Here is a 27,834-nt window from a genome sequence, read left to right on the forward strand (position 1 = left end):
GCATCTATCTGGGCAGGGAAACTTTTTGAATAAATAATGGCCTAAAACAGATGATGGTGGAGGCTTTTTATTCATATTTAATAAAATATTTGGTAGATGCCTATAAGTCTATTTTCAGAGGAGATGTAGGTTTTTTCCCTATGATGGAGGAGAGGAATTTGTCAGAAATGGGAACTTCCTCATCAAAGCTAGTGAAAACTTTTGGTAAAATTTCCCCAAATTTACTGTTAAGTGAGAAAGTGGCATGGTGGTGAGTAAAGATTTAGGAGTGGAAAAATGTAGGCAGATACGTTGGGCTTTCCAGCCACAGGTCTTGAAAAGCATTTCAGATATTTCCTTGAGATTTTGGTCTCTGTTACTGCTATTTTGTGTTGATCTGAAGGATTTTTGACCTTCAGAATTCCTTGAGGACTTTGTCCTTGTCCATACAATGCAGACTAGTAGGTTTGTCAGTGTGAGAACCATCTTAGGATCTAAATATGCTTTTGTGAGCAATCCCATTTTCATTATGTAGTGCGGTGAGGATTAACCGAACGTAACTTTTCTTCTGTTAGTCCATTCATCACTTTCTAAATGTTCAAAATGAGGAAATTATTTTTTGAGAACAGTGCGATTTATAATAAAAAAAAACTGAATCTGTAGAATGAAAGTAGGAAGAGAAGCCCTTAAGTAATCTACCAAAGTCATTCTGCCAGTAGTCGTGTCTGAGTCATTTGGGATTTGGGTTTTTTTTTTTTTTAAACAGATTTACTTCATGAGAGTTTTTGTGCTTTAGTTAAGACAATGGGGCAGTTGCTTTCATAATGCATGGTGATGTATCCTGTGAGATCTTTCATTAATAAATCAGGACAAAGACTACTGAAAATATCCTTCCCTTTGAGACTGCAGGAAATTCAAGAGTTACCCATATTGTCCTAAGTGGAACTGAAAATGCCTCTTTTCTTTTATAAAGAAAAGTTACTCAGAACCACTTAGTTCCAGAGAAGTTCAAAAACATTTGAAGTCTGTCGAGATAGTTTGTCTACAAATGTCTTTTTGCACAATGAATGAATGTGGACTACCCGTAAGTTTTATTCTGCATCTAATCTTATATGGAACATGGTGTTGGAAGAAATGAAATCTTGGGGGATTTTATTTCAGGTAGACTATATGGATGAAAATGAAGAATATTTTCAGCGTCAAGCTTCTCATCGACAGTCTCGAAGGAGATTTAGAAAAATCAACCAGAAGGGGGAAAGACAAACGATTATTGATACTGTGGACCCTTATCCTGTGGGCAAACCACCTTTGCCTAGAGGCTATCATACGGTAAGCTATACAAGTATAATAATTATATTTATCTTTATAGCTTTTTGTTGGGAGTCTTGTGAAAAGACATACATTTTCTATTTTTGATGAACAATTCCTTTCTGTGGTATACTTATTCAAAGTGCAGATTTTTCTGGAAACACATAATGTGAATAGTTTAAGGAGCATTGAAATAAGATATCAAAAGGCATTGTTTAGCCTTTTTCTTTCTTAACGTGGTCTCTTTGGATCAGCTTTGTGACCAGCATGTACAGTTGTAACTGGGATATTTTTAGGTTCTTATCTTGATCTAAAATTTTGCCCTTTCCCTCACCGTCGCCAGTGAACGGGTATCATACCTGTTTTTTATTCAAAAGTTAGATATATAAAAATTACCTGTTATTTTCATACCATTGTGAGAATATTGTCTGAGAATTTTTGGTTTTTAATATGGTGAAGTGAGAGCATAATTTGAAATGATGCTTCTGTAAATCCCAGTGTAAAGATGGTCTGAAGCATTTCTAATAGGTTCAGAGGTCCTCTTTAATGCCTTCACCACTTGATTGTCATTTATTTCGTAAATACTAGGTAAAGAAACTGCTTTTTATGTTTGAGGAAACCGAGGCACAGATAATGAGTGATTTGTACAAGACCCCAGCGTAGTCAGTTTGGGAGCCTTATTTTTCTCACTCATTTCTCTCTGCTCAGCTATGCTGTGTCCATGTCCCCTGGTGGCCCACCCAGAATAGTGGCAAATATATTTGAGGATTTCTGTATTCAAGAAGAAAGTAACTTGAATTCTTACATATGTCATAATAAGGTCAAATATGGTTTATCTATACTTATAATACCATTAAATGAGCACTCATTTGTGAAATTAATTTTAAAATAAAAATATGAAAAAATAAAAACACGTAAAAGACAACTATTTTACATTTCTTATTTGTTTGTCTTCCGTATCCTCTTCTTTCTTTTTGCAAATAAGTATAAATGCAAACTGCATGGAAAAATGTATATAGACTTAAAATTATGTACTTAATTTTCTGGTAACTTGAAGTGATGCATTTTATACCCGCACTTCATGTGTTCTATTTCTGAGAGCCCTTTGTATTTGAATATTTAAGCAGTTTTGACCACCAGCTCTCTGCCTACTCGTCTCACTGCCCATGCACAATTTTAATTTAACATGAATTTCATAGTTGAATCATTTCATTGAGCTCATTTGGAAAGGGTTGCTTTTTGCTCATCATAAAGTCAGCTTTGTTTGCCTGCTGGAGAGCCTTGGTATTTTTTTGAAAAAACCTATGAAAGGTTTTTTGTTACCATTGTCTGTAAAAGAAGGTAGTATTTTTAGTGTCAGTGTAGCATCATGGAAGAAGGAAATATGGATTAAAAATAGTTGTACACATTAATAGTACAATCTACTAATATTGTTAATACCCTTTCTGCTTTGGAATTATTTTTCCAAATCAGATTCTATACCAAGATATTTAGCAGCAGTGTGGGTTACTAAAAATTTAGTGTTAAAGCTGATTGGTTTGATTTTATAGTTATATTTGTCCCATTTAAGTTCGGGGGTGTCATTTTATAATTATTTCTCTCTGCTATCCCCATGTTTTCCCCCTTTATGGAATACTTCACCCACCTCCCCTACACGACTCCCCCTTTTTAATCTGATTTTTTTTTTAAATGTGAAGTTTTAAAAAATTATTCAAGATTATTTTTTTTTTTAGTGGTTTTAAAAAATGCCTTACCTGGTCAACAGGTACTTTTATGAGGGAAAATTCAGTACTAGGGTGAAAAATTTAACTTGCTTACTGATGGATCAGGTACCAGTTTGCTAATATGTGACATGGTGGTATTAGTTTTTCTAAATGAGTTCAGATGGGCAACAAGAGTCATAATTCTAAATATTGAATCCCGTCTTTTCATGCAAATTGTGTTTTAACTTTATTTATATAATTATTATTTTGCCCAAGTACATGATTTTAACATATGAAAACAACAAAATTAGCCCTAAGTCACATTTACTTATTCTGAGCAGAAATAACTCCTTTTGAAAGAACCCTAGTAAGGTGGGAGCCAGGGTGAAAAGTTTGTTGAGAAGGTGCATGGTCCTACTTCACAGGCGACCTAAATGGTTGCAGGTGCATTTCAAGTTCAAGTGCATGGCTAAGGAACATAAAGGGCATCATACACGGAGCCAGTGCTGTACGGTCATTCTTAACCTAATTTAACATGATCTTCATTTTGGCAGATGTACTGTAGCATGTCTGATAATGTCATCTTTTCCTTTCCTCCTCTATGGCACTCATTTCATTCTGGCTCAAAGGAATGCACTAAATCTCAGGTATTGTAATTTGTGTGTGGTCTCCTAGTACTAACCACAGTTCATTTGTGAATTTGCATTGTAACTAATGAGTTTATAATATTGATGTGTTTTGCTTGGTCTTGTTCTTTTGTATTTTGCCCTGATTTAGTAAAAATCCCTTACAACTTTGAAACTATCAGTGGTTTGGGTGATGTCACAGGCTGCTTTATTTGTGCAGACCTAGGGATAAATTGCTCACTTTCTTTGAAGAACGAATAAAAGTGCAGACTACGTATTTTTAAGAATGAGTGGAGCACAGTTCTTAACTAACCTGCCTTGCGCATAAAGAAATGAAGAGAGAAAGACAGGTAGATAGACATCCTGGATGCTTAACTGCTTTTTGTGTGAAAGTTTTATGGGAAATCCATTAGACGTTTACATTTTAAAGGCTATAGGTGAAAGCTTTAAATTTCAGGAATCCCAGTGTGAGAGCATTTTGGGAGACCACTGGTAAAGTTTTAGTCAGAATAAAGGCTTTGTCAAAAAGGAAATAAGAATTTAAAATTCGCTTGCATTTTCTTATTTGCGCTTGATTTTTAACCAGATTTCATGCTTTTATTTCATTCTGTATTTTAATTGAGGCCTATAATAATATCTTTGCTCATTTGTTTCATGCCAGTATATGACTAATTTACGGTTTCAGCATTACTCGTTTGAAATTTTGGGTCAAATTTGGGGTTATCAGGGAATTTGGAGTCAGGGAAGAAAAACTCATTTATCTCTGGAAACTAATTGGTTAAGTAACTAGTGAAATGTTATGGTTGTGTTTTCTTATTGCCCAGGAAAAAGGTCATGAATAATTTAATTCACATTAGAGGAAGGCTACTGTCAGTGTAATATCTTTGGCTATTACAGTAACCTCGCCTGAAAACATGAAATATTTGTATAACTTTTCAGATTAAAATAAGGCCATTACTTTACGTTCTATACAACATAATGCACATTAAAATGTCACAGGTGACATAATTGCTGTATTTTATTTTAGAAGCACTGCTGATTTTTCAGTGATGTGGTAAATCTAAAAAATGTTGATAGTTTTTAAATTTGATAAGATTCTGATAAAACTGTATAAAAATGTTTTTATATTGCGCCAGTGTTTTGAGCTTTTATCTAGTACATGTATACTTAAAACATATATAACTTAAATATTTTAAAAGGTACACCAGTATGTAATTAGTCCTCCTCTTTTTCAGTATGAGAAATTACCGGTTAGTCTAATTCCCATTTAGAAGTAGGAACTGAATTTAACATGTGCACTGGGTTATGATGTATACCTTTATGTGCACTTTTAAAAATTAGACGTGTTGCAACAGTTTATAAGACAGATGATAATAATTTTCTTCAGAAACACTAATACTCACATAGTCCATGTAGAGTGTTTTCAGGTCACTTTTTCAAGGCAAGTGTGTGAGGTTTGCAGAGAGCAAGCATTTTAAAATGCCGTGAGAAGGCAAGATTGGAGATGGCTTTCATTAGCATTTTCTTACATTTTGGTGAGTTGGGTTGAGGCTGTGTTTAAGACTGCCAGAAAACAGGATGCGGCACGAATTTTCAGTCTTTGAGTGGGAAGAGGCAGAGTGGCAGAGTCAGGTCGTGGATAAGGTTCCCGGCAGAGGCTGGGAAGTTTGGGGTCATTTCTAGACTGACTTGGGACTTTGGACGGGTTTACCTTGTCGACAGGCTCAGAATAGGGTGGGGGGGAGGAAAACCTGTTTATTTTACCTCTAATTACAGGCCCCCTCTGCATTGATGGGTAATTTATTCTCGAAGTTTGGGTGGGTAGGGAAATGTGAGTTCCATAATAAGAATGGAGGGGAGAGGGAGAGGACTTAAAAGGGAAGAAGGGCCTTCTTACTTTCACCTGGATGCAGGGATGGGGAAGCTGGCACATACCGGTTCTGTCATCTTTTATTCCTTTTTTTTTTTTTTTTTTTAATGGGGAAAAAAAAAACAGCTCTGCTCTCTTCCTCGTTTAGAAAGTGTGAAAATTGTACAGAGATATTAGACTGAAGACTAAGGAAAAGTTGTCCCGTCTAAACTGTGGAGGTGATGTGTACCGACTGACGTTTCCTACCTTTGCAGCCTTCCAGGGCTGGTTGCATAATTAAAATGCTGTCCACACTTTGAGGTTCCGATTGACTTTCCACCTCCACTCCTACTTACCCCCCAAAGTGTGACTTTACTTTATACAAATTTGAATTAGGAGGATTCAAACATAATATAACATAAAACTTATTTATAAAGTTTCAATCAATGTGAACTTTTGGAAATAAGGAGAATCCGTCGGTCATAGAAAAAGGTATTTCCCACACATTCTGTTAGTACTCCTTTTCTACAATGGGAATATACACTTCAGGGCACTGTTTAATAATTATGTATTGAATTTTTCAGTAGGTCAGGCTTAGTTTAAAGTTCTTAGTGCAGGTGTACAAAAGAAATAAAAATACTGCATAAAATTAAGTTAATATAATCTAAGTTGAATACAATGTAATATTACAAAAACATCATGGAATTAATTTTTTTATTATAGCCAGCGATAATACAATATCTTTAACGTAGCACCAATGTAGTAAGATTGATTCTTATATGAGGCATATGAAAATGAGTCCTATTTTTAATAAGGTTATTCTTCATAATAATATAAGTACTATTTCTTCTAATGGTTATATAATCATTCCTACGTTATATATATCTTATATATCTGTGAATATAATCTATCACTTTTTTTAAGCGATGGATTTGATTTAAGTTGGTTTCATCTTCAGTTAAGGACTTCTTGGTAGGTTAATTTCAAAAAAAAAATTTAAATATTGAGACATGAAAAAATTACAGTGTTTGTGTGATTATACACATTTATTTGACATTAGACTTTTTGACGTGAGCTGTTGTTCTTGCATTAGAAATAGGCAATATTTTCCCTCATGTTACGGCTTTGCTTTGTCACTTATTCTTTACTTTTTTACTGAGGTCTTCCTACTTTAATCCAATATATGCTACTTAACAGTAAGAGCACGTGTTGTGTATCAGTGACTTGTGTGTCTACTAAATTTCCTAGAATATTAAGGTCTTAAGATTTTAACTTATGACAGTTCGTATCCCACTTGACTAATTTATTCAATGATGATATTTAAAATCTGTTTATATGCATATACAGAAATTATTCAAGTGTGGGGAAATTTCTTAATTATTTGAATATTTTTATTCTTCATCTTTCATCAGGCATTTGTTTGCTTAATTAAATCTAAAGCCTTTGTCTTCAGTATGGTCGTCAGTCCCTCTGTGTGAATTATAATAGGATGGAGTTTCAGAAAATTTGTGTATTCTGTTTCTTGTATCATAGAGAGGAAAGCTCAGTATTTTCATTTATATGTTTTTACTATTTTAATGAATATTATTGAGCACCCACCTTGTTTCAGGGCTGTGCCAGACTCCATGGCTGTAAAGGTCTACAGGACAGACAGAATCTGCCCTCATTGACTTTATGGCCTCACACAAAATACAGATAAATCGATGGGCAGTTAAGATAGAGGGAAATCCAGGTACTGTGGAGGCTCAAAAACCAGGCATCTTGAGGAATCAGGCATGGCTTCCTGAATGGCCTTATTATCTTTGCTCAAAGGAAAATCTTCTTTAATCCAAGAAAGCCCAATAGAAATGTGAAAAAAGAAATGAATTGGGAAGTAAAGAATGGAAAGAGGGGATGTGGATAGACTGTTGATAGGAGTGATAGATACAAACCTGCCCTCCCCACATTTTGGTAGATACTGTTGTATGCATGCCCCGATGTTTTCATATTTGCATCAGAGAGTCTTTTAAAGAGAAGTGTCAAAAGTATCCTTTGCTTTTCATGCTTATTCTCAGCAGGTTTACTAGCCCCTCCTCACCTAGACCATGTTGCATTTTAAAATCCTGCAGAAAGCTTCCTGCGGAAAGGTCTTTGAACAATAGGTGGACATAACAGCGTTGCATTCCTGGCAAAATGCAGCCTGTTAAAGCTGCTGCGGTGGTCTCTGTCTCCTTGCTTTGGGGGGACCGTTTCTCTTTCTTGCAGTTATAATCAGGTATTTATGTTGATTTAATTTATACAGATTGAGAAATTACACCATGGAGTCTGTTTAGAAATTGAAATGTAAATCAGGAAATAGTGTAAAACATGAAATGATTAATCTCGTGCTATTAACAGCATGCATTGCAAATTCATGCAAGGCAGTTGAGAATAGTGTGCAGTGTGCTGTTTACACAAGTTTCAGCTTCTGTTAGAGGATGTCTATTTTTATATATGACATCATCGCTGCTGCAGAACTCCCGTGGCCACTGGGATTTACTGTTCTTTCATTCCATTCTGAAAGAAAGCTTGTATTGATGTCATAATTGGACCCATCTTTTGGTTGCACTTGGAAATTGAAAGTAATCAGGGTGTTGTGTAGCATGTCATGCAATATTTCAAGCAATTTATTTGTCAGAAAGATCACTGCCACTTTGTCCTGCCTCTGATTGTGAACACTCGTGGCTCTCTCTCTGCCTGTTCATGTTTTAAATATACTTGGCTAAAATTTAACTTTTAGTCTTAACAGCAACAATCCTTTCATCTTCAGCCATTTCATTTCTTATGTGATTTTTCCTTTTCTTTTTTTTTTTTTTTTTTGGTCCTGAGATTTTTGCAGTGCTACACGCTGATTTGAAAAATGTCTCTTTTCTTTGGAAAAATCTACTTTGATATTCAGACCTATTTCCTACCAGTGCTGAACTGACCTTTTTACAATTAAGTGATCCATTCTAAGTTGTCTGTTTTCACTATTTGAAACATTGGGTGACTAGAAATGTTCTCTTTTGATTTTGAATCCTGTGTTAAAACATTATTAACTTTGAAATACCTTTCTGTTAGCTGGAAGATATTGTTGACCAACCTCTGGAAGAAACTCTAGCATGTGATTCGACGTATGGGTGTTAGGTTGGCATCACTCGTGAAAGGAAAATTTTAATGATTCATATTAAAATAATTTTTAAATGTCTACTAGATTTTGTACATATTTTTGTGTATAAATTTTCCTCATCCTCTCAAAAAATTAGTCATTATCCGTATCTCAGTAGGAAAGGTTTTTTTCCCACTCTTTTACAGAAACTAATTAAGAACAAACTACAGATTAAAAAAATAACAGTTTTATTGAGTTACAACTCACATGCCATACAGTTCACCTATTTAAAGTGCATAATTCAACGCTTTTTCTTTCCTTTTATAAAAAACATATAACACTGAGACTTCCCTGGTGGCGCAGTGGTTAAGAACCCGCCTGCCAATGCAGGGGACACGGGTTCGAGCCCTGGTCCGGGAAGATCCCACATGCTGCGGAGCAACTAAGCCCGTGCGCCACAACTACTGAGCCTGCGCTCTAGAGCCCATGAGCCACAACTACTGAGCCCACGAGCCACAACTACTGAAGCCTGCGCGCTTAGAGCCCGTGCTCCACAAGAGAAGCCACCGCAATAAGAAGCCCGCGCACGGCAACGAAGAGTAGCCCCCGCTCGCCGCAACTAGAGAAAGCCGTCGCGGAGCAACGAAGACCCAGTGCAGCCAAAAAAAATAATAGTAATAAATAAGTAAATTTATTTTTTAAAAAAAGTAACACTAAATGTACCATCTTAACCATTTTTAAGTATACAGTTCAGAAGTGTTAAGAATATCAGTAGTAATGACTGACTTGAACATACCCAGTTCAGAGGTGTACCTCACAGCCTTTGTGATAGTTTAAATTACACATAGGCTGAAAAATAACTTTAAGATATTTAGGAAAAAAAAATAATTATAGAATCTATTGAAAAAAAATAAAAGGCTTACTGAACAATTGTATTAGAGCAATTTCTTATGAACTTAGTATGGGGTCAGTAGCCTTTTATTTTTTCCTATGTCTTCCTTTCTCGCTTTCAAGTGGAATATTGGTGGTGGTTGGATGTGATGCAGAGTTTAGAACTGCCTAGAGGAGAAACGATGTGACCACAGAGTGGGCCGGATCTGAGAAGTGAGCCACTAATTGGAATAAATGGCAGAGGAATTCCGAAGGGAAAGGTTTGAAGATGAAAAAAAGTATTCAGGCTGTCTTGACTTTTACTCAGATGTCTGTGAGGATAGCAGTGATAATTGGTCACCTGTGGTTTTGCTACAATCCGGAAGGCATTTAGGAGTGTTAGAAAGTGAGGTTAAACTCTCAAAGTAAGTTGTAGCGTTTCCCTCTCACTAATTATTCGTGTACGTCTACTTTTTGTCCACTTCTTTATGCAAAATTTTAAACCGAACCTTCAAAAACCTGTTTGAATCACCAGGAATTTCGGAATACTCAGGAACGTTTTCAAGAAAAAGATCATTTTGCCATTTGTTACTTTATGAAATATGCACATCCCAACCAAGTGTGATAAAGAGAATATTTGGGCCCCGGCAATAGTCTTGATGCCCCTGATAGTAATGGGCATTCTTAACAAGCACTGCAGTCTTTTTATTCCTCCTCGGCACGAAAGTTTGCCTAACTTTTGGTACTAACTTTAGTTAGATGGGGAGGGTGTGAGCAGCTAGCCTTCCTGCAAGTGGATGTGTTGTTAGAAGGTTCAGCCGAGGTAGGATCTTACAGGGTTTTATCTTAAAGGAATCTAAGGACAGCCGACAACTGGGTTTTTAAAAAGAGCCAAGAGGCTGATTATTTTCTGGTTCATCTCAGAGCAGCAGCTGTCAAACTTGTCCATCTCAGGACTTCTTTACACTCCTAAAACTTTTTGAGAGGGACTTCCCTGGTGGTGCAGTGGTTAAGAATCCGCCTGCCAGTGCTGGGGACACCGATTTGATCCCTGGTCCGGGAGGATCCCACATGCCGCGGAGCAACTAAGCCCGTGTGCCAGAACTACTGAGCCTGCGCTCCAGAGGCCATGCTCCACAACAAGAGAAGCCACCGCAATGAGAAGCCCGCACACCGCAACGAAGAGTAGCCCCTGCTCGCCGCAACTAGAGAAAGCCCGCGCGCTGCAACGAAGACCCAATGCAGCCAAAAGTAAATAAATAAATACACTTATTAAGGAAAAAAAACTTTTTGAGGGCTCCAACAGCCTTTGTTTATATAAATTACCTACATCATTACTTGGCATATTAAAAATTGAAACTGAGAAACTTAAAAATATGTATTCATTGGTTAATTAGACATAATAAACCCATTATACGTTAACATAAGGGTTTTTTTTAGTGAGAGATAACTATATTTTCAAAACAAAAAATGAGAAGAAGGGTGGTGGTGTTTTATAGTTCTACAAATATGTTGAATGTTTGGCCTAGTAGAAGACAACTGGATTCTCATATCTGCTTCTGTATTCAGTCTTTTGTGATGTGCTTTTCTGGCTGAAATATATAAAGTATGGCCTCACACAGATAGGTAGTTGGAAAAGGGAGGAAAGTTTTAACAGCTCCTTCAAATAATCTTCCTGATACACTACACCAAAATTTGACAAACGATAGTTCCTTAAAGTTGCCATTGCAATGAGGAACATAACACTCTGTCAGTTAGCTTTTAAAAATTTTCCTTTATTAAAACCCATTCATCTTACTTACACACTGAATGGGTCTTTTTATTCATGTGTGATTTTATAACATCATGCATTGGTCATTGAATTTAGGTCTTCCAAATTTTGGCATGTTACACAATAAAAAAAAAAAATCACATTTGTTAGTATCACTACCAGTCTTATGTAAAAAGGCCTTAATTATTGGGAAGCTGTCAAGCTTATGGGATTGGACATGTTTTCCTAATGTCTAATTTTTTACTTGAAAGCTAAAATTTTATCCTTGGGAAAGTGCTATCAGCTGTTTTCCTTGAAGTGACAAGCTCAGTTTGTCCATTTTCAAGAAAAGTATCGGCCAAGTACCCTAGTCTTGGTAACCACAATTTGTCCATTGTTTGTTCTTTCCCACAGAAATAGCTTTCCATGAAAAAACCAAGTGCAGGACCCTTCTGAGAGCAGGGCCCTGTAGACGGCTGAGCTTTGCACGCCTATGAGGCTGCCCCGACCTTGTTTCCTGTGTGATTCTTCCCCTTACTTCCTTTTCCTTTTTGCTGCTTAATCTCCTCATAGATACAAGGAGAAAATGGAAAGCCCTCAAGCTAACTTGGGATGGAATCAGAAGAATTTAAAAATGCTTTATATTAAATAATGGTTTTAAATATATTAATTAATTGGTTTGGATGGTCACCAGCAGTCCTTTTTGTAGTTACTGTAGTAGTCTTTCAAGGTACATATTTTTACTTAATTTATTTAGCATTTCTCATTTAGAGAGTGTTTCTCTTTAGGAATTTTATCTTTGGAGCCCCTTTTCCCTCCAGAAAGTTCTCTGCCTCCTCTTCCCTATTCAGATAATTTTGAGCCATTATGTGAAATTATAAAATATTTAAATTTTTTACGCAAACATTTGTGTGGTATGAAAGTATGACCTAATCATAACTGTAAAGAGTCTGTTAGACAACCTTTAAAACTGAGTTTTTGGTCTTAACGCTAATAGCGATAAGACTAGTTTTTTGGTGTCCTCACCCACTCCCATACCCTCAAAAAAAGATCCTCACCAGGAGTAATTTCAACAGCGTCCTGTGGGTGATTAATCCTTTAGATTCAGGATAATCTAATGTATTACAAATTGTTTCAGTTTGATAGTGCGAAATAAATAAACAGTACCTAGCAATGTGTTTAAAACTTCTCTAACCTTCTTACTGTTTTTCTCGAATTATATCTTTGTTATCCTCTAGTTTGAGTATCTTTTTTTCTTTTCTTTACTGGCTCCCTTTTTCCTTTTTGGTCTAAATAAATATGCTGCCTTCACTCTTTCCACTTGTCCTGCTTATGTTAAGACACCAGTGGTTGGTTTCCTTTGTCATCACCACGTGTGGTTTACTTCTCATGATGGTGCCCTGAGATTCGGTGTGCTTCAGTAATCAGCTACTGCAGCAGAATATCTGAAAGGGTAGCGCTGCCTTGGGGAAGGGACTGGAAGTTTTCCTGCTCCCAACTTTGAGATGGTAAGTTTGCCCTGGTAAGAGCTAAAATGTCCACTTGTATATTCTATGAGGTCAGTGGTCACTAGATTCCTGCATCCCTTCTCGCTTAGAGAAGTTCCCCCTTTAGGTGATTGTCTCACTTTCTTCCCTACTGCATTTTTATCTTTATTGTAAATACCATGCTTTCTAGTAGTGTGTATGATATTTTTTTAAATTTATTTTTTATTGACGTATAGTTGAATTACAATGTTGTATTAATTACTGCTGTACAGCAAAGTGATTCAGTTATACGTATGTATATATATTCTCTTTCATATTCTTTTCCATCATGGTTTATCACAGGATACTGAATATAGTTCCCTGTGCTATGCAGTAGGACTTTGGCGTTACCTATTCTATATATATTAATTTGCATCTGCTAACTCCAAACTCCTAATCCATCCCTCTCCCACCCTCCTCCCCCTTGGCAACCACCAGTCTGTTCTCTGTGTCCCTGATTCTGTTTCTGTTTCGTAGATAGGTTCATTTGTGGCATATTTTAGATTCCACATATGAGAGATATCATATGGTATTTGTCTTTCTCTTTCTGACTTAATTCACTTAGTATGATAATCTCTAGTTGCATCCATGTTGCTGCAAATGGCATTATTTCGTTCTTTTTTATGGCTGAGTGTATAATACTAATATCTTACTAGTTTTGGTTTTTGTTTTTAAAAAGTCCACTGAATTGAATGGTATGTTGTAAAATATTGGCCCAACAGATTTTTTTTTTTTTTTGGCTTCACCTCCTTGAAAAAGCATTACCTATAAAATACAAGCCATGAAGAAAAATAGGTTTTGTTATACATTTGCTCCAAGGCAGCCTTTTAGTAACCATTTCATACGATGCACAGTACATTTTGCTTATGTCCACCACACTGTTGAACTAACCAGGATGATTTCTGAAGGTCATACCTGATTTCTTGTTTCCTGTCCTATCCCACTTTGTCTTGGGGGTTAAGTGTAGAATGAATGAGTGGATGCGACTTATTCTGGTTAGTGTTTCGTTATAGATTTATGGTTATGTGTTAATACAGTGAACTGCTACTTTATGGCACAATCAGGAGATATAATCTTCCATGAATGTGATTCATCTGGCCGGTTGTGAGCAATTCTAACAATTACAGTTGTCTGATACATACAGTTAAATATTCTAGTCTTGTCCTTTAAAAATACCAGCATGGTAGTAATTGAAAATTTCAAAGCGCAACTAAAATATGAATAGGGTAAAATACTCTGTTTGCCTTTTTAGAGCTTTTAAGGAGAGGGAGAAATTAGATGTGTAGTTTGGGCTTTGTTTGTTTATTCATTTATTTATGAGAAGGAAGATTGAATATGGTCATCTTAAACTCATGTGGTCATGGTGGGAGGCTGGCTTCTTTTTCAAGGGAACATTTAAAAAATTTCTGTGGCATCTAAAATATTTTCTATATTGAGACAGTCTCTTCTATATTTAATTATTTTCCAGGCAAATTTACTTGGAAGCATTTCCTGTCTGGAGTATATTTAATTACATCAGACGGGCAGGCACAACTCTGTTCCTGGTCGTGAAGTCCGCTGATGAATGCCGCTGCTTATAAATACTGTTATTTTCATTCAGAGTGAAGATCATTGAGCCATTATGAGGATTTATACATACTGATATTTATTTGAAAACCTCAGATTTAAAAAAATGAAAATATGTTTGTTAAAATTAAATTCCTGAAGAGTCAGGAGAGTCTTTGGAAGCAGATAGTATTTCGTGTGCCTTTGTATACCTTTTGCACAGTGTATGTGCTGTTACGGTAGGTCCTCAGCAGTGCCCTGGTTCCATGCTGGTGTCGGTCAAACTCCCAGAATTAGCATTAGTTAGCATTTCTAGGACAGGCATCATAGATCCACCTGCATTAACACATCTGTACAACATTAATTAATGGGTTGCCCAAACCTTGAGTGCAGCTGAATTTTTAGAATATCTTGGAAGGAATAAAATCAACCCTTATTGAATGCTTATGACATATACCGGTCGGCAGGGTGCTTTTTCATGTATTTCGTCAATCAGACTTTTCTGCAGCGTTGAATGTTTGGTGATGGCATCTCCACCATTAGGATATAAGCATCCTAAGGTCAAAGGTGTCAAGTAATGTGTTCGATGTTCATGGTCACAGAGTCAAATAAAGACATAGGTCTTTTCTGTCCCTGATACAGAACATTCTTTATTTTTTAAAATGAATTTTAACATATATTGCTTTTATGTTACTTAAACTTTAAATTTGATCTAAAAGAAATAAATGTCATATAATTCAACCACTTTAAATGCCTACAATTTAAGTACCTTTAAAGGAAACAGGCTAGAGCACAGAATGTCCACTCTGGTAGGCTTTGGTTGATTCATCAGTCTTTTTTGTTGCAATTGGGTGTTTTCCCCTCTCGAACCATGCATCTCTCATCAATAAAGCACAGCATTTCCCCCCCCCCCCCATTTAAATAACCTTTCTAGCTTCATTCCAATACAGAAATGGGTTTTCACTGGCAATTAGTACCATTTCATAACAGAGCATGACTATGTAATTAATTAGTGTATTTTAAAAGTTAGGTCCACTAATAGTATAAGTAACAAGCCAAATCTTGCTAATAGATCTTTTGTAAGTATGACTTTTTAACGAACTAAAACAACTTACGGTTGTCTAAAGGTAGTCATCATTTTTAGAGATAAAAACACACTGCCACAAAATTACTGACTTCTGTACCAGAAAATATTGGAAGTGTTCTGGTAGTATTTAAGAATATTGAAAATGTATATCAAATAATTTCGGGGGTTTAAAAACCTTCTATAAAACTGATGATGTAGTTATGTATGACTTTTAATAATTCAAATTATTGCTACCATTAAGAAAAACACCTTTTACTTACCTTTTTCTAAGTTTGACAGCATTTAATTTGCAGAGTAAGGGATGTTAAAAAGAAAACCTCTAAACTATTGTCCAATTATCACTATAATTTTTAAAAAGTAAGGGCATTTTAATATTCCCTCTCTGGCTGCCAAAGTAGGAAGACAAAGATCTCAGAATAAAGCATAGTTACCACCAGCAAATCTTATCCCAAGATAGACCATCTGAATGGAAATATTACCCCTCTACCCCCATCTTGCTACTAGCTAATGTTTGGGACCAGCCATATAGATAAGATAACTTTAAGAACATAAAAGGATTTTAGGAATCTGCCAGTCAAACCACTTAATACAATTTATTTTTTTCTATGTAATCACTGACATTCATCCTCTGCTTTAAGATTTTTAGTTACACTTAGCCCTGATATTTGTGAGATAGTCCATACGTAATGTGTGTCAAAATTGTACCCTACGGCCTGGTACAAAGAAAGGGTTTTGTAAATCATAGCAGTTATTGTTGCTTGTAGGAAAGGCCTAATTATTAAGAAACTTCCCTTATGTTTAGTGCAATCTGCCTCTCTATATCTTAGTTTGTGGTTCTAGATCTCTCTTAAAGCAGCGCAAATGAATATTCATGTTCCATGTTCATGTAACTGTGCTTCACATATTTAATGAGACCCTGCTCTGTTCAGCCTCTTCTCTAGGTTAAACATTCCTAACTTCTTATAACTTTTCTGAACACCTTATCATCTTGCTTTTCTGCTGTTTGAACATTACAGTTACTCATTACCTGTCCTAAGTCGTGATGTCTAGAATGGGTTGCTGTAAACCACGTGCAGGCTATAGCGGAGCTTCCTGTCTCCCTCCCTCTGGGCCTCATGTGTCTGATAATGTAGCCTGAGATTTTATTAGGGTTTTCAGTCATCGTGGAGCTTTCGGCCAGCTCCCTTTTACAGGTAGCCCTTCCCACCTCCCACCCCGCTACGAACTGTTCCTCCAGCCTGATCTTCCCTCTCCGGTACTTGTAAGAGTGACACTTTGATGGTACACATGGTACACTGTTAAGTTTAGATTTGCTGGTTTTCGTCTACTCTTTTCACCTGTCAAGTTATTTAAAACACCTAATTTTGTCAGTAAGCAAATTGGACATCTTTTATGGTTGCACAACTATCCTATGTCTGTTTCCTCATCTTAAAGCTGGGGTAGTACTACTTCACAGGTGACTTTTGAAAATGTATAAGTGGAATTACTTATGCGTTTATTCTTTGAGCAATTACTGTGTGTTAAGTACTAGAGATAAAACATTTTATCATTGACAATATCAGATAAATAAAATGTTGTATGGTCCCTGCCTTCAGCTAATTTACATTCCAGTTTGTGGTCAATATTTCTCTTTTTGTTAAATAAAAATAAGAGTGATAATTAACTACTGTGTTCGTGCAAACATGTTAATCATAAGGGAATAGGTTACATGCCAAATTAGTAATAAAGATAGTAATTGCTATTTATATTTGGATTGGTGCTCTATGAAATACTGAAGTCAGGAGCCCACTTTCAGGCCTTGTCCTTAGACAAAGCAGTGAAATGATTTGCAACCAGTGTACAAGCACTTCCCCTCTGAGCTTGAGCATTTTGAGGTGAAGTCTGGTCTTCTTAAAACAGTTCTCGGGAATGAGGTAAACTTTGTGAAATCAGCTGTTAAAGTCTGTGCGTTTTGAAAAGCCCCGTTCTGTATGTTGGAATTTCTTACTTGCTTACAGCCTTCTTTATTTTTATTTGTTTTTCTGCATGTCTCCATTTCATGCCATCTTTTTTTTGGGGGGGGGGAGGGTGCGTGACCAAGGATTGAACCCGGGCCATGACAGCGAAAGCGCCAAGTCCTAACCGCTGGGCTGCCAGGGAACTCCCCATTTCATGCCATCTTTTAATCGTTCTCTTCTAACATGGCCCATGTAAATAGTGAGCATATTCATTATAGACCGGTTACATTAGTTCTCCAGTTATGAGTCAGGTGCAACATAAGCAGTTTGTTGTCAGACAGTTTTTTTTATTAAAGACATAGCCTAAAGATTTCTTTGAATATTTCTTTAGAGTATATCTGGGTGATCTTTTTTGGACTCAACAATTCCATCTTTCTAAGTGCTAATTCAAGTAATGGTTCCTAGTATTTCTAAAGCCTTCATTTAAATTAAACTCAGGTGTGTATTCAACAGTTATTATGTATCAGGCATAGTGTTGGTGTCTCTCATTTTATTTCATAATTAAATTATTTTAAATAAAGAACCTGAAGTACCTTTTTATTGGTCGAAGTAGAAAAAATAAAAATTCTAGCCCTGATTTCCTCTGTGAGGAGGGTGTGTGGGGGGACCTATCTGAAGTTCACCCGAGGATGAAACAGATTATGTGAAATGTAGGGATGAATTACGGTGTGAAGAATTTGTCAGATAATCAACTTTTTTTTTTTTTTTTTTTTAGAAAGGAATCGTAATACTAATGGGATGTTTTGGGTTTAGGAAAAGAGACGTAAAACTTCTGACCGTACCGTGCACAGTTTTGCATTGGCTTGGTGCTCAGTGGGTTTGGTGTGGTCGTGTAGAAAATAGCGCTTTAAAATGTCATTTCTTTGATGAACAATAAAACATTAGGGTTCAAATTTGTAAAATTTTACGTTTCCAGATATTGAAGAATAAATTCTTCCTGCCTCTCCAACAGATTTTCTCCAACCTCTATAGTTTTTCCTCTGGGGAAGGGAGAAGAGGGAAAAAAATCAACATACGTATAGTGGATAAAGTAAATTATATTAGAAACCTGGAGTTCTATTTTGTGTTCTTCCAAACTACTAACTCTATAATCGCATACACTTTATTTTTCTGGGAAAGATGAATACATTATTTTATTGCTTCCTTGGGTTTTGACCAAGCTTAATTAAATGTTTGTAAAGCACTTGGAGATCTATGGATAAACACTCTAGATATTATACGTAAATAAACACATATTAATCCTAAATGTGGTTAATAATTACTGAGAAGAACAGACCATTTTTCTCAATTTCATAGTAATTAAAAAGGGCATACTTTAGGTGGAAAAAAGTATAAATGAATACGATGGTTTTAAATTTAGCATGGAAAGGCTTAAGTAATTTCTTGAATTGTGTTATGTAATCTCTGTCTTTTGGGTCATTGTTGCTGATAATTTAGAAGTCATTAGAAGTTCTTAACACAGGCAGAAAGCTGTTATGTGGTCCTTTTCCTAGCTGGATCTATTTAATGCTATTTGCTAAATCTAGATGGTTAAGGAATAGGGTAAATAGAACCAAATTCAGCCGAAGGGTGATTTTTTTCTTATTTGTGTAAAATCTGTAATATGGGATTCTCTTAAATCTTCAGTTCGTATTTTATGTTTGGCATATTATAACCTGGTATAATTGTATTTCATTGTACAAGGTAGTAGGGATAGTAAAATTTCAGTACTGCAATCATGAGTTTTGAAATGTGTAGGCTGTAGGCGTGGAGCCAGGTTGGGAGAGAAATCTCACCAGTCTCAGCCCAGAAAAGCGTCAGTGCCTGAGGATGTGTGACTCTGACTTCATCTCTCAGGGTCCCCGATGAGGTTAGTTTCCTCCTCCAGAGAAGTGACAGGTTTTTCTGCGAAGACAAGCAACGCGAAATCTTCCCCTAAAAGGTCGGCCGCCATCAGCATGGAGGTGATTTGACTTCACCTTGGAGACAGGTTTCTGTCACGTGGGCCTGTGGGGCATGGGCTGGATGGGTGAAAGTTGTGCAGCTTGATCATTTAGTTCTTGAGTTGCCATTGGCTTTATTTGCTTATGTAGTAAAATACACATAACATTTAAATTTATCATTTTAACCATTTTTAAGTGTCTAGTTCAGTGGCATTAAGTACATTCACCTCATTACGCAACCATCACCACCATCCATTTCCAGAACATTTTCATCTTCCCAGAAGAAGCTCCATACCCATTAAACATGACTCCTCATTCCTCCCAGCCCCTGGCCGCCTCCATTCTCCTTTCTGTCTGTGAAGTTGATTATTCTAGGTACTTCATACAAGTGTACTCATACAGTGTTTGTCTTTCTGTGACTGAATCATTTCACTTTAGCACAGTGTCTTCAAGGCGTGTCCTTGTTGTAGCTCATTAGAGAATCTTGTTCCTTTTTAAGACCGAATATCCCATTGTACTGATACGTATATACCACATTTTGTTTATGCATTCATTCATAGATGGACGCTTGGGTTGCTTCTAGCTTTTACCTTTTTTTTTTTTTTTCAAGCTTTTATGTTTTAGAGCAGTTTCAGGTTTACAGCAGAATTGAGAAAAAGGTACAGAGATTTCCCATATATCTCTGCCCCCATGCATAGCCTCACTCACCAGGATAGTACTTTTTTTTTTAATTTTTTTTTTAACCAAGGATGATCCTACATGGACACATCATATTCGTGCAAAGTCCATAGTTTACCTTAGGGTTCACTCTTGGTGTAGTACAGATGGGTTTGGACAAATGTATAATGACGTGTATCCATCATTATAACATCATACAGAGTATTTTCTCTGTGCTCTGCCTGTTCATTCCCAGTGCACCTCCCCTCCCTCCACAACCGCTGATCTTTTACTGTCTCTATAGTTTTGTCTTTTCCAGAATGTCGTGTAGTTGGAATCATACAGTAGGTAGCCTTTGGAGATTGGCTCCATTCACTTAGTCATATGCACTTAAGGTTTCTCTGTGTCTTTTCATGGCTTGATAGCTGGTTGCTTTTTTAGCGCTGGATAATATTTCACTGTCTTGACATACCACAGTTTATTTATACATTCACCTACTCAAGGACCTCTTGGTGTGGTTTCCAAGTTTGGGCAGTTATGAATAAAATAGCTATAAATATTCATGTGCAGGTTTTTGCGTGGACATAAGTTTTCAGTTGCTTTGGGTATATATCAGGGAGTGGGATTGCTGGACCATCAGGTAGAAGTATGTTTAGCTTTGTAAGAAACCACCACACGGCCTTCCAACGTGGCTGCACCATTTTGCATTCCCACCACCAATGAGTGAGAGTTCCTGTTGCTCCACATCCTCGCCAGCATTTGGTGATGTCAGTGTCTGGGGGTTTGACCGTCCTAATAGGTGAACAGTGGCACCTCGTTATTGTTTTGATTTGCATTGCCCTGATGACGTATGGTGTGGAGCGTCTTTTCATGTCCTTATTTGCCATGTGTGTATCTTCTTTAGTGAGGTTTCTATTAAGGTCTTTGGCCCATTTTTAACTCAAGTTTTGTCTTATTGTTGAGTTTTAAGAGCTCTTTGTATATGTTGGATAAGAGTCCTTTATCAGATGTCTTTTGCAAATATTTTTTCCCAGTCTGTGGCTTGTCTTCTAGTTCCCTTAATATTGTCTTTCACAGAGCAGAAGTTTTTAATTTTAGTGAATCCAGCTTATCGATTATTTCTTTCATGCATCATGTTTGGTGTTGTATCTAAAAAGGCATCACCGTACTCAAGGTCGTCTACGTTTCCTCTTACTATCTTGTAGGAGTTCTATAGTTTTGCGTTTTACATTTAGGTCTGTGATCCATTTTGAGTTAATTTTTGTGGATGGCGTAAGGCCTGTTTCTAGATGATGATGATGATGATTTTTGCGTGTGGATGTCCATTTGTTCCAGCACCATTTGTTGAAGAGACTCTCTTTGCTCTATTATATTGCCTTTTCCCTTTGTCAAAGAACAGCACTGTTCACTTTTAAGTAATTCATTTGTCCGTTATAGAAAAACGTTTGGGATTTTTTTTTGTCAGGGACTGGTTTACAAGATCAAATATGGTCTTGCTAATGTCCATTCCCAGTCACTGGGGATTTCATTCATTCCAACAGTGTTGATTGTGTAGAACACGTAGCGTGCTACGCACTGCAAGTCCAGTGGCGCGCAGGCACGCACGGTGCCAGCCGTGAAGGAGAGGGGTGTGCAGCAGGGGAAGAGCAAACACCAAGTGCACAGAATCTCGTGATTAAGCATGAACTCACGGCATGACAGGAAAAGTGATATACCACACGACGGTAGTTTGGAGGGCATTTCACCAGTGTGTTTTGAGGGGTGGAGTAGGAGTCGGTCAGGAAAGGGAGGGTGAGGGAGAGTTCAAGGCAGAGGAAATAACAGGTGAAAAGGTCCTCTTGCCCCTTCAAGGAAGCAAGGGCAGCTGAGGTGACCTGAGGGTCTGAGTGTGGGGTGAGTCTTGAAGACAGGCAGGTCTTGCAGATACCACAAGAGTTTTAGTCTGTGCGCTGAGATCAGTGGGAAGCCATGCGTGTGTCTGGATTTGAAAAGGGGGCTCAATGGATTCAGATGAAATGACCAGAGTTTAGTTTTTAAAAGATCTCAGAGGCAGTCTGTTAAATGGGTTGAGTGGACGAGGTCAGAACTGAATCCAGACAGTTCAATAAGGAGACTTTTTGCAGTTTTCGCGGCAAAAAATAGTGATCGGAGTGGGATGGTAGCAGCGGAGATGGAGAGAAATCTGAATTGTAGAGAAGGTAGAGACGTCATTAGTGGGATACTGTGACGGATCGGATGTGGAGAAGGGTGTTAAGGGTGACTTGTCGATGTCTCAGGCATTATAACAGGACCGTGGTGGTCCTTCATTTGAGAGGGCGGTGAGGTGAGGGAGTGATGGAGCCCAAGTAGGTGGTTCCTCAGAGGTTTGGGTGTGAAGTGGGGAAGAGGTCAGACAGTAGCCACAGGAGAAGGTAGGATCTCGGCAAGGTTTCTGGTTTTGGTTTTGTTTCTGAGATGGGAGAGACCTAACATATTTAAAAGTGGAGAACCTCTAGTTGTGGGCACGAGGTTGAGTGGATGATATAGGAAGTCTATGGAAGGGGCATGCTGGGGGGAGCAGGATCCCAAACAGAGATGTGGAGGGTCTGGGGCTGCCTTCAGATGTGAGGGGAGACGAAAGAGAGTAAGTGGTGTGGGAGCCGGCTTAGGGGGCAGCAGGCACGGGCAGCTCCAAAGTCAGTTACTCAAGTGCCTAGATTTTCCATATCTATTTTCGATTGTGGATACCATTTATAGATAGATGCGACCATGAGAAACGGACCAGGGCTTCCAAGCTAAAATGTCAACAGTAGTGCTGTCTTTTCAAATAACCTGCTAACCCGGGTGGAGTTCATTCAGTGTCTGTGGTAGAATTACACAACCTTATTAAATTTCAACTTTCTACCTCTAAAAGAAGTTTGATTTGGTTTTTTAAAAAAAGCCTGAGTGGGTTTATTTTGATATTATTTGCAAGGTGCTATGTGTGTGTGCCCGCGTGTGTGTATGGGTGTTTGTGAAAAATCACATCTTCTAAATTTATACAAAGCTTGCATTTTGTGAATTTTTGGTGGGTACTTGTTTCCTATAGCACGGTGATATTCGAGGGTAGGGAAGAGGTCACAGCCATCCTTGTTTCTTCCCCTTGGTGAAAAATCATATTTTAGTTCAAAGCTGTTCAAGTGAGTCCTTGCTCTGCTTTCCCACCCTGTCTTCAGAGATATTATTTGGAGTCAGCAATCAATGGATTCCATCCCTCTGAGACTTGCTTAACCTACAGCCGCTGATAAAACACAGGCAAGAGCTCGTTACTTTATCTGAATTGTCCATTGCTACCTTAATGAGTGAAATGGTTAAGTAGAGGAGGGGGCGAGCCTTAAGGAATGTGTGTACCGTTTGAGCTGAATATTTCAGTGTATATAGGGAGAGGGAGGGCGAGAGAGAAATCCACTTACATCACTAGAACTGCATTGAGTGTGAGCCTTGCAGGTTAAGAGACTCCAGTGTCTTGCTTTCTGCAGGAAGCAGCAATGCCGCCTGTTTCCTAAGAGGAATTTTTTATTTAGAAAAGGAAGCTTTCTCTCTACCCAGGAAATGGCTTTCCTTGTGCGTTGCTATGCCAACTGCCTGCAGCCATGGTCCTCCAAAGTAAGCACAATAATGTAATTATATCGGTGTATTGCCTTCAGACTCATGCTTCTCAAGACTGTGTGTGTGCATGTGCCGTGTTTCTGTGAGTGACTCTTTTGCTGGCAGTCATGCTTGTGTTGAGTGTAAGGGCCAGGCATCATTAGATCAAATGTCCATCAGTGTCGTGCCGCTGAGATTAATTGTGCGAACCTGGTTAGCGGGGTGGGACAGAGATCACCGGTCACCGCTCCGTCAGCATCACTGGCAACCAGGGAAGAGGTCCCGGTTCACACGCTCTGCCCTGGTTCTTCCTTTCTTTCTCTTTCTCCTTTCTCCCGTGGTCGAAGGGGTCCGTATGTGTGATTGCAAATGAGACGAGAGTATTAACAATGCTTGGCTGAGTGCTGAAGACTGGTTCCTCCACCGCCCTGACTAAGATCATTCTGTAGGAAGCCTTTTGGAGGGGAGTCTCTGTGTGCAGTCAGCCATTTTAGCTTTTTTTTTTTTTTTTTTTCTTCCCCCTTTTCTTTTGCCTCTCGTTCTCCAGTCTCAGAAATGATCTTGTTCTCCGGGAGGACTGAGAGCTGGGTAAGGTTTCCTCAGTCTCGTCGTAGCCGGAGGTGGCTAGAGTTTCAGTGTTATAAAAATGGAGACCGGCAGGGTCGTGCGGATGCCTTGTCTGGTCCACAAGTGTGAGGGTTTTCAGCTCACCGGCAGTGAGACTTGAAGCTGCAGCTGGCTCTCCTCCTCCTCTTTTTTTCTTTCTTTCTTTTTCATTTTTCTTTTAATTCGGTGCTGTCATTGGGGTGGCTTGGCATCCACGAGAGACCGGTGCATGATGTGTAAATTCAGTCCAGCATATGTTTCTTCATTATGAAACCACTAGCAATCCCAGCTAAGCATGGAGTTATGGGCCAGCAGGAGAAACATTCAGTAAGTACCTCAAACGCCGCTGTGCTGTGCTTCCACCTTGCGTCATAGAGAACGGCTTTAAAATGGGGGTGATCGCTGTGTCTCTTCAGGGGAGGCATGTTTTTTAGAGGGTCTGAGAGTCTGCTTGGAGGAGGGAGGGTGAGTTACAGCTGGCTTGTTCTTCCAATTTTGCCGTGATTTAACCGTTTTTTTTCAACAAGACCAGCAGTCCATTTAAAGCAAGATCACAAACATTGTGAAACACTGGACGGCTGATTTTTATAATCAGAAATTAAAACTTGGCAATTCAGCTTTAACTTAGCACTCGAATAGTTTCTTAAAGATATTTGTACCGCTGAATTTAATGAGAGATCATGAAAAGGTTACTGGGAACAGGCGTCTGTAGTACGGAATTCACATGTAGGCTTGAAGGAGGGAGGAGAGCTTTGGTTATTGATTTGCTAATAAAACCATCAGTGGGACTCATCTGACTTCTTAACGTGAATTAACAGGTGATGAGAACACAGAATTTTTTTCTTTTTTTAATGCCACAAGTATCGCTTCTTTATAATTGATCCCATGAGTCAGCTCTGCATTTGTCACGCTGAAATCCCACAGGCAGCTCCTGCTGTTTGTGAGAAACACTTTTCTATGGTTAATACCAAGTCCGAGCCTCCTGTTCCAGGAATGTGCGTTCTCACTTTGCTGCCTTTATATCACCATGTTGGAAGTTTTCTGCCATCACACTAATTCATATGTGTGTGTCATATATATATATATATATATATATTTAAATGTCTCAAATGAAAATGCATATATTTAAGCAGCTTATATAGTAGTTAGTCTAAGTATTTTTAAAATGCCTATTTTTATATTCTGGCATCTTAGCAAGTACTCTATTAGGGTGTAGGAATTATCTTTTATGTATACTGAAAAGATTGAGATGTTCAACTCTGAAAATGGAGATAAATCGCTGAGGCTTTGAACATTTATAGACAGAAGACCATGAATTAGAATATTTAGATGCCTAGGTTTATGGATCTAATTTGGTTTTGTTCACCATCACGAACAGAACTGTTAACTAAATCCGAGAGGTTTTTCTCAGATGAAGCTGCCCATAAGGCATCACCCTACGCGCCCAGAGGGTGGTGGGATGTTCCCGGGCAGTGGCTGTGTTGCAGGCGTGTTGGGATGCAGGACTTGGCGCCCAGCCCCCTCGTAATGAGATCCTTGTGGTACCTCGCTAATGAAATCTCTCCGGATCAGATCCCAAAAAAAGACCAGCCTTATACTTAATTTCACTAATAATAAGAAAGGTTGTTGTAGAGAAGTTCTACTCGGGTTAGATTTTAGTAACGGGGCCCCTGACGTGAAGGTCCTCCGCACTCGGGATTTTTCCCAGGGACCAGTAAGGTGTGTTACTTAAACTGCACTTGAGGAACCTCAGAAGCAAAGTTCAGATCACAGGCTCTTTGTTTACCTTTTTCACATGTCCTTTCTCAGAATGGGGGGAGGGGCTTACTGAAATGAGTAATAATATAATTTTAATGAACAAAGAAAATAGTTTACTGGCGGGGGAGGAAAAAGTAGGACTAGATTTACGAAAAGGAGCAGTTGGGGCAGGTAATACCAAACAGTGTGTAGACGCCTATTCCATAAAGCGTATTTATTTCCTAACAAGTGCTTTACGTTTTAGTGAATTCCAGGGTAATGCTTTGACAAAAGTAACCCCAGCCATAAAATAGCTTTGAGTCAAGTGATATCTAGAAAGCGTGTCAGTGGTATCTCCCACTGTATTTCTGTTACAAATTGAAGTCCTGGAGTTCACCGCCCAGATTATCCTCTGGGGCAGGGTTGTCAGTTGGTGCCCTCAGGATCTTGCTACATGCTCCTTGTTGCTGAGACCTTTGGTTATGTAGACTTTGCTGGTTAATGAGCAGACCTTTAAGGCCTTAATTTTATGCAGGAGGTGAAAAGGAGAGCAGTGTCCCAGCTCTCACGTAGTAGGTGACTCAGTAAATAGCTGTTGAGCAGACATGAGTGGGACACCCCTCTTTTGACCTATGAGGCTTTATGAGGATAATGTCAGAGCTCATTTTAAATGCGTGAAGTTTGGTAACGTCACAAATAACTTCCATTTTCGCCTCTTGGAAAAGTTTGTGGCTTTTTAAGTGGCTTTGCTTCTTTTTTTTTTCCCTAAAATTTTATTTATTTATTTATTTTAACATCTTTATTGGAGTATAATTGCTTTACAATGGTGTGTTAGTTTCTGCTTTATAACAAAGTGAATCAGTTATACATATACATATGTTCTCATATCTCTTTCCTCTTGCATCTCCCTCCTTCCCACCCTCCCTATCCCACCCCTCTAGGTGGTCACAAAGCACCGAGCTGATCTCCCTGTGCTATGCGGCTGCTTCCTGCTAGTTATCTATTTTACATTTGGTAGTGTATATATGTCCATGCCACTCTCTCACTTGGTCCCAGCTTATACTTCACCCCTTGTGTCTTCATGTCCCTTGTCTACCTCTGTGTCTTTATTCCTGTCCTGCCACAATGTTCATCAGTACCGTTTTTTTAGATTCCATATATATGTGTTAGCATACGGTATTTGTTTTTCTCTTTCTGACTTACTTCACTCTGTAGGACAGACTCTAGGTCCATCCACCTCATGACAAATAACTCAATTTCGTTTCTTTTTATGGCTGAGTAATATTCCATTGTATATATGTGCCACATCTTCTTTATCCATTCATCTGTTGATGGACACTTAGGTTGCTTCCATGTCCTGGCTATTGTAAATAGAGCTGCAATGAACACTGTGGTACATGACTCTTTTTGAATCATGGTTTTCTCAGGGTATACGTCCAGTAGTAGGATAGCTGCTCAACATCATTAATCATTAGAGAAATGCAAATCAAAACTACAATGAGGTATCACCTCACACCGGTCAGAATGGCCATCATCAAAAAATCTAGAAACAATAAATGCTGGAGAGGGTGTGGAGAAAAGGGAACCCTCTTGCACTGTTGGTGGGAATGTAAATTGATACAGTCACTATGGAGGTTCCTTAAAAAACTAAAAATAGGCTTTGCTTCTTTGACTACGGAAGTGAGTGAGATACTAAAAGGAACAACATTGAATCGGGGGCTTTTTTTGAAGCTGTGGTTGAGCAGGGGTAAACTCAGTTTTTCTACTTTGTGAGAACCTTTCAGATCTTACGGGCTTTTATTCTTTCCCTGTCGAGCGCCGTGCGTTCTCTCAGCTGCTGGCGCTTAATAGGTGCACAGTAAACACTGCTGACTTTCTCATCTGAATGAATTTGGGTTCGTGAAGCCCCATGTACCCTTCACACTAGTGCCTTGTATACGTTTTGTCACCTCTCCTCCCT

At 38.2% G+C, this 27,834-nt stretch overlaps 1 protein-coding gene across 18 annotated transcripts in view; it reads left to right on the forward strand.

Annotated features, from left to right (window-relative positions):
• Positions 1–27,834, forward strand: part of RAPGEF2 (Rap guanine nucleotide exchange factor 2) — a 251,541-nt gene that overhangs the window by 133,811 nt on the left and 89,896 nt on the right. For 15 of the 18 annotated variants that reach the window (XM_082391303.1, XM_082391287.1, XM_082391286.1 and 12 more), the window contains 2 exons: positions 1,141–1,308; positions 3,620–3,637. In XM_082391303.1, coding sequence (XP_082247429.1) covers positions 1,141–1,308; positions 3,620–3,637 — 186 coding nt within the window. Of the gene's footprint in view, positions 1–1,140; positions 1,309–3,619; positions 3,638–23,635; positions 24,465–27,834 lie in introns of those variants that run through there. The other 3 variants (XM_082391297.1, XM_082391295.1, XM_082391296.1) reach the window with 3 other exon arrangements.

This window comes from Balaenoptera borealis (genome assembly GCF_965194805.1).
Source record: "Balaenoptera borealis genome assembly, chromosome: 4".
NCBI classification, from domain to species: domain Eukaryota; kingdom Metazoa; phylum Chordata; class Mammalia; order Artiodactyla; family Balaenopteridae; genus Balaenoptera; species Balaenoptera borealis.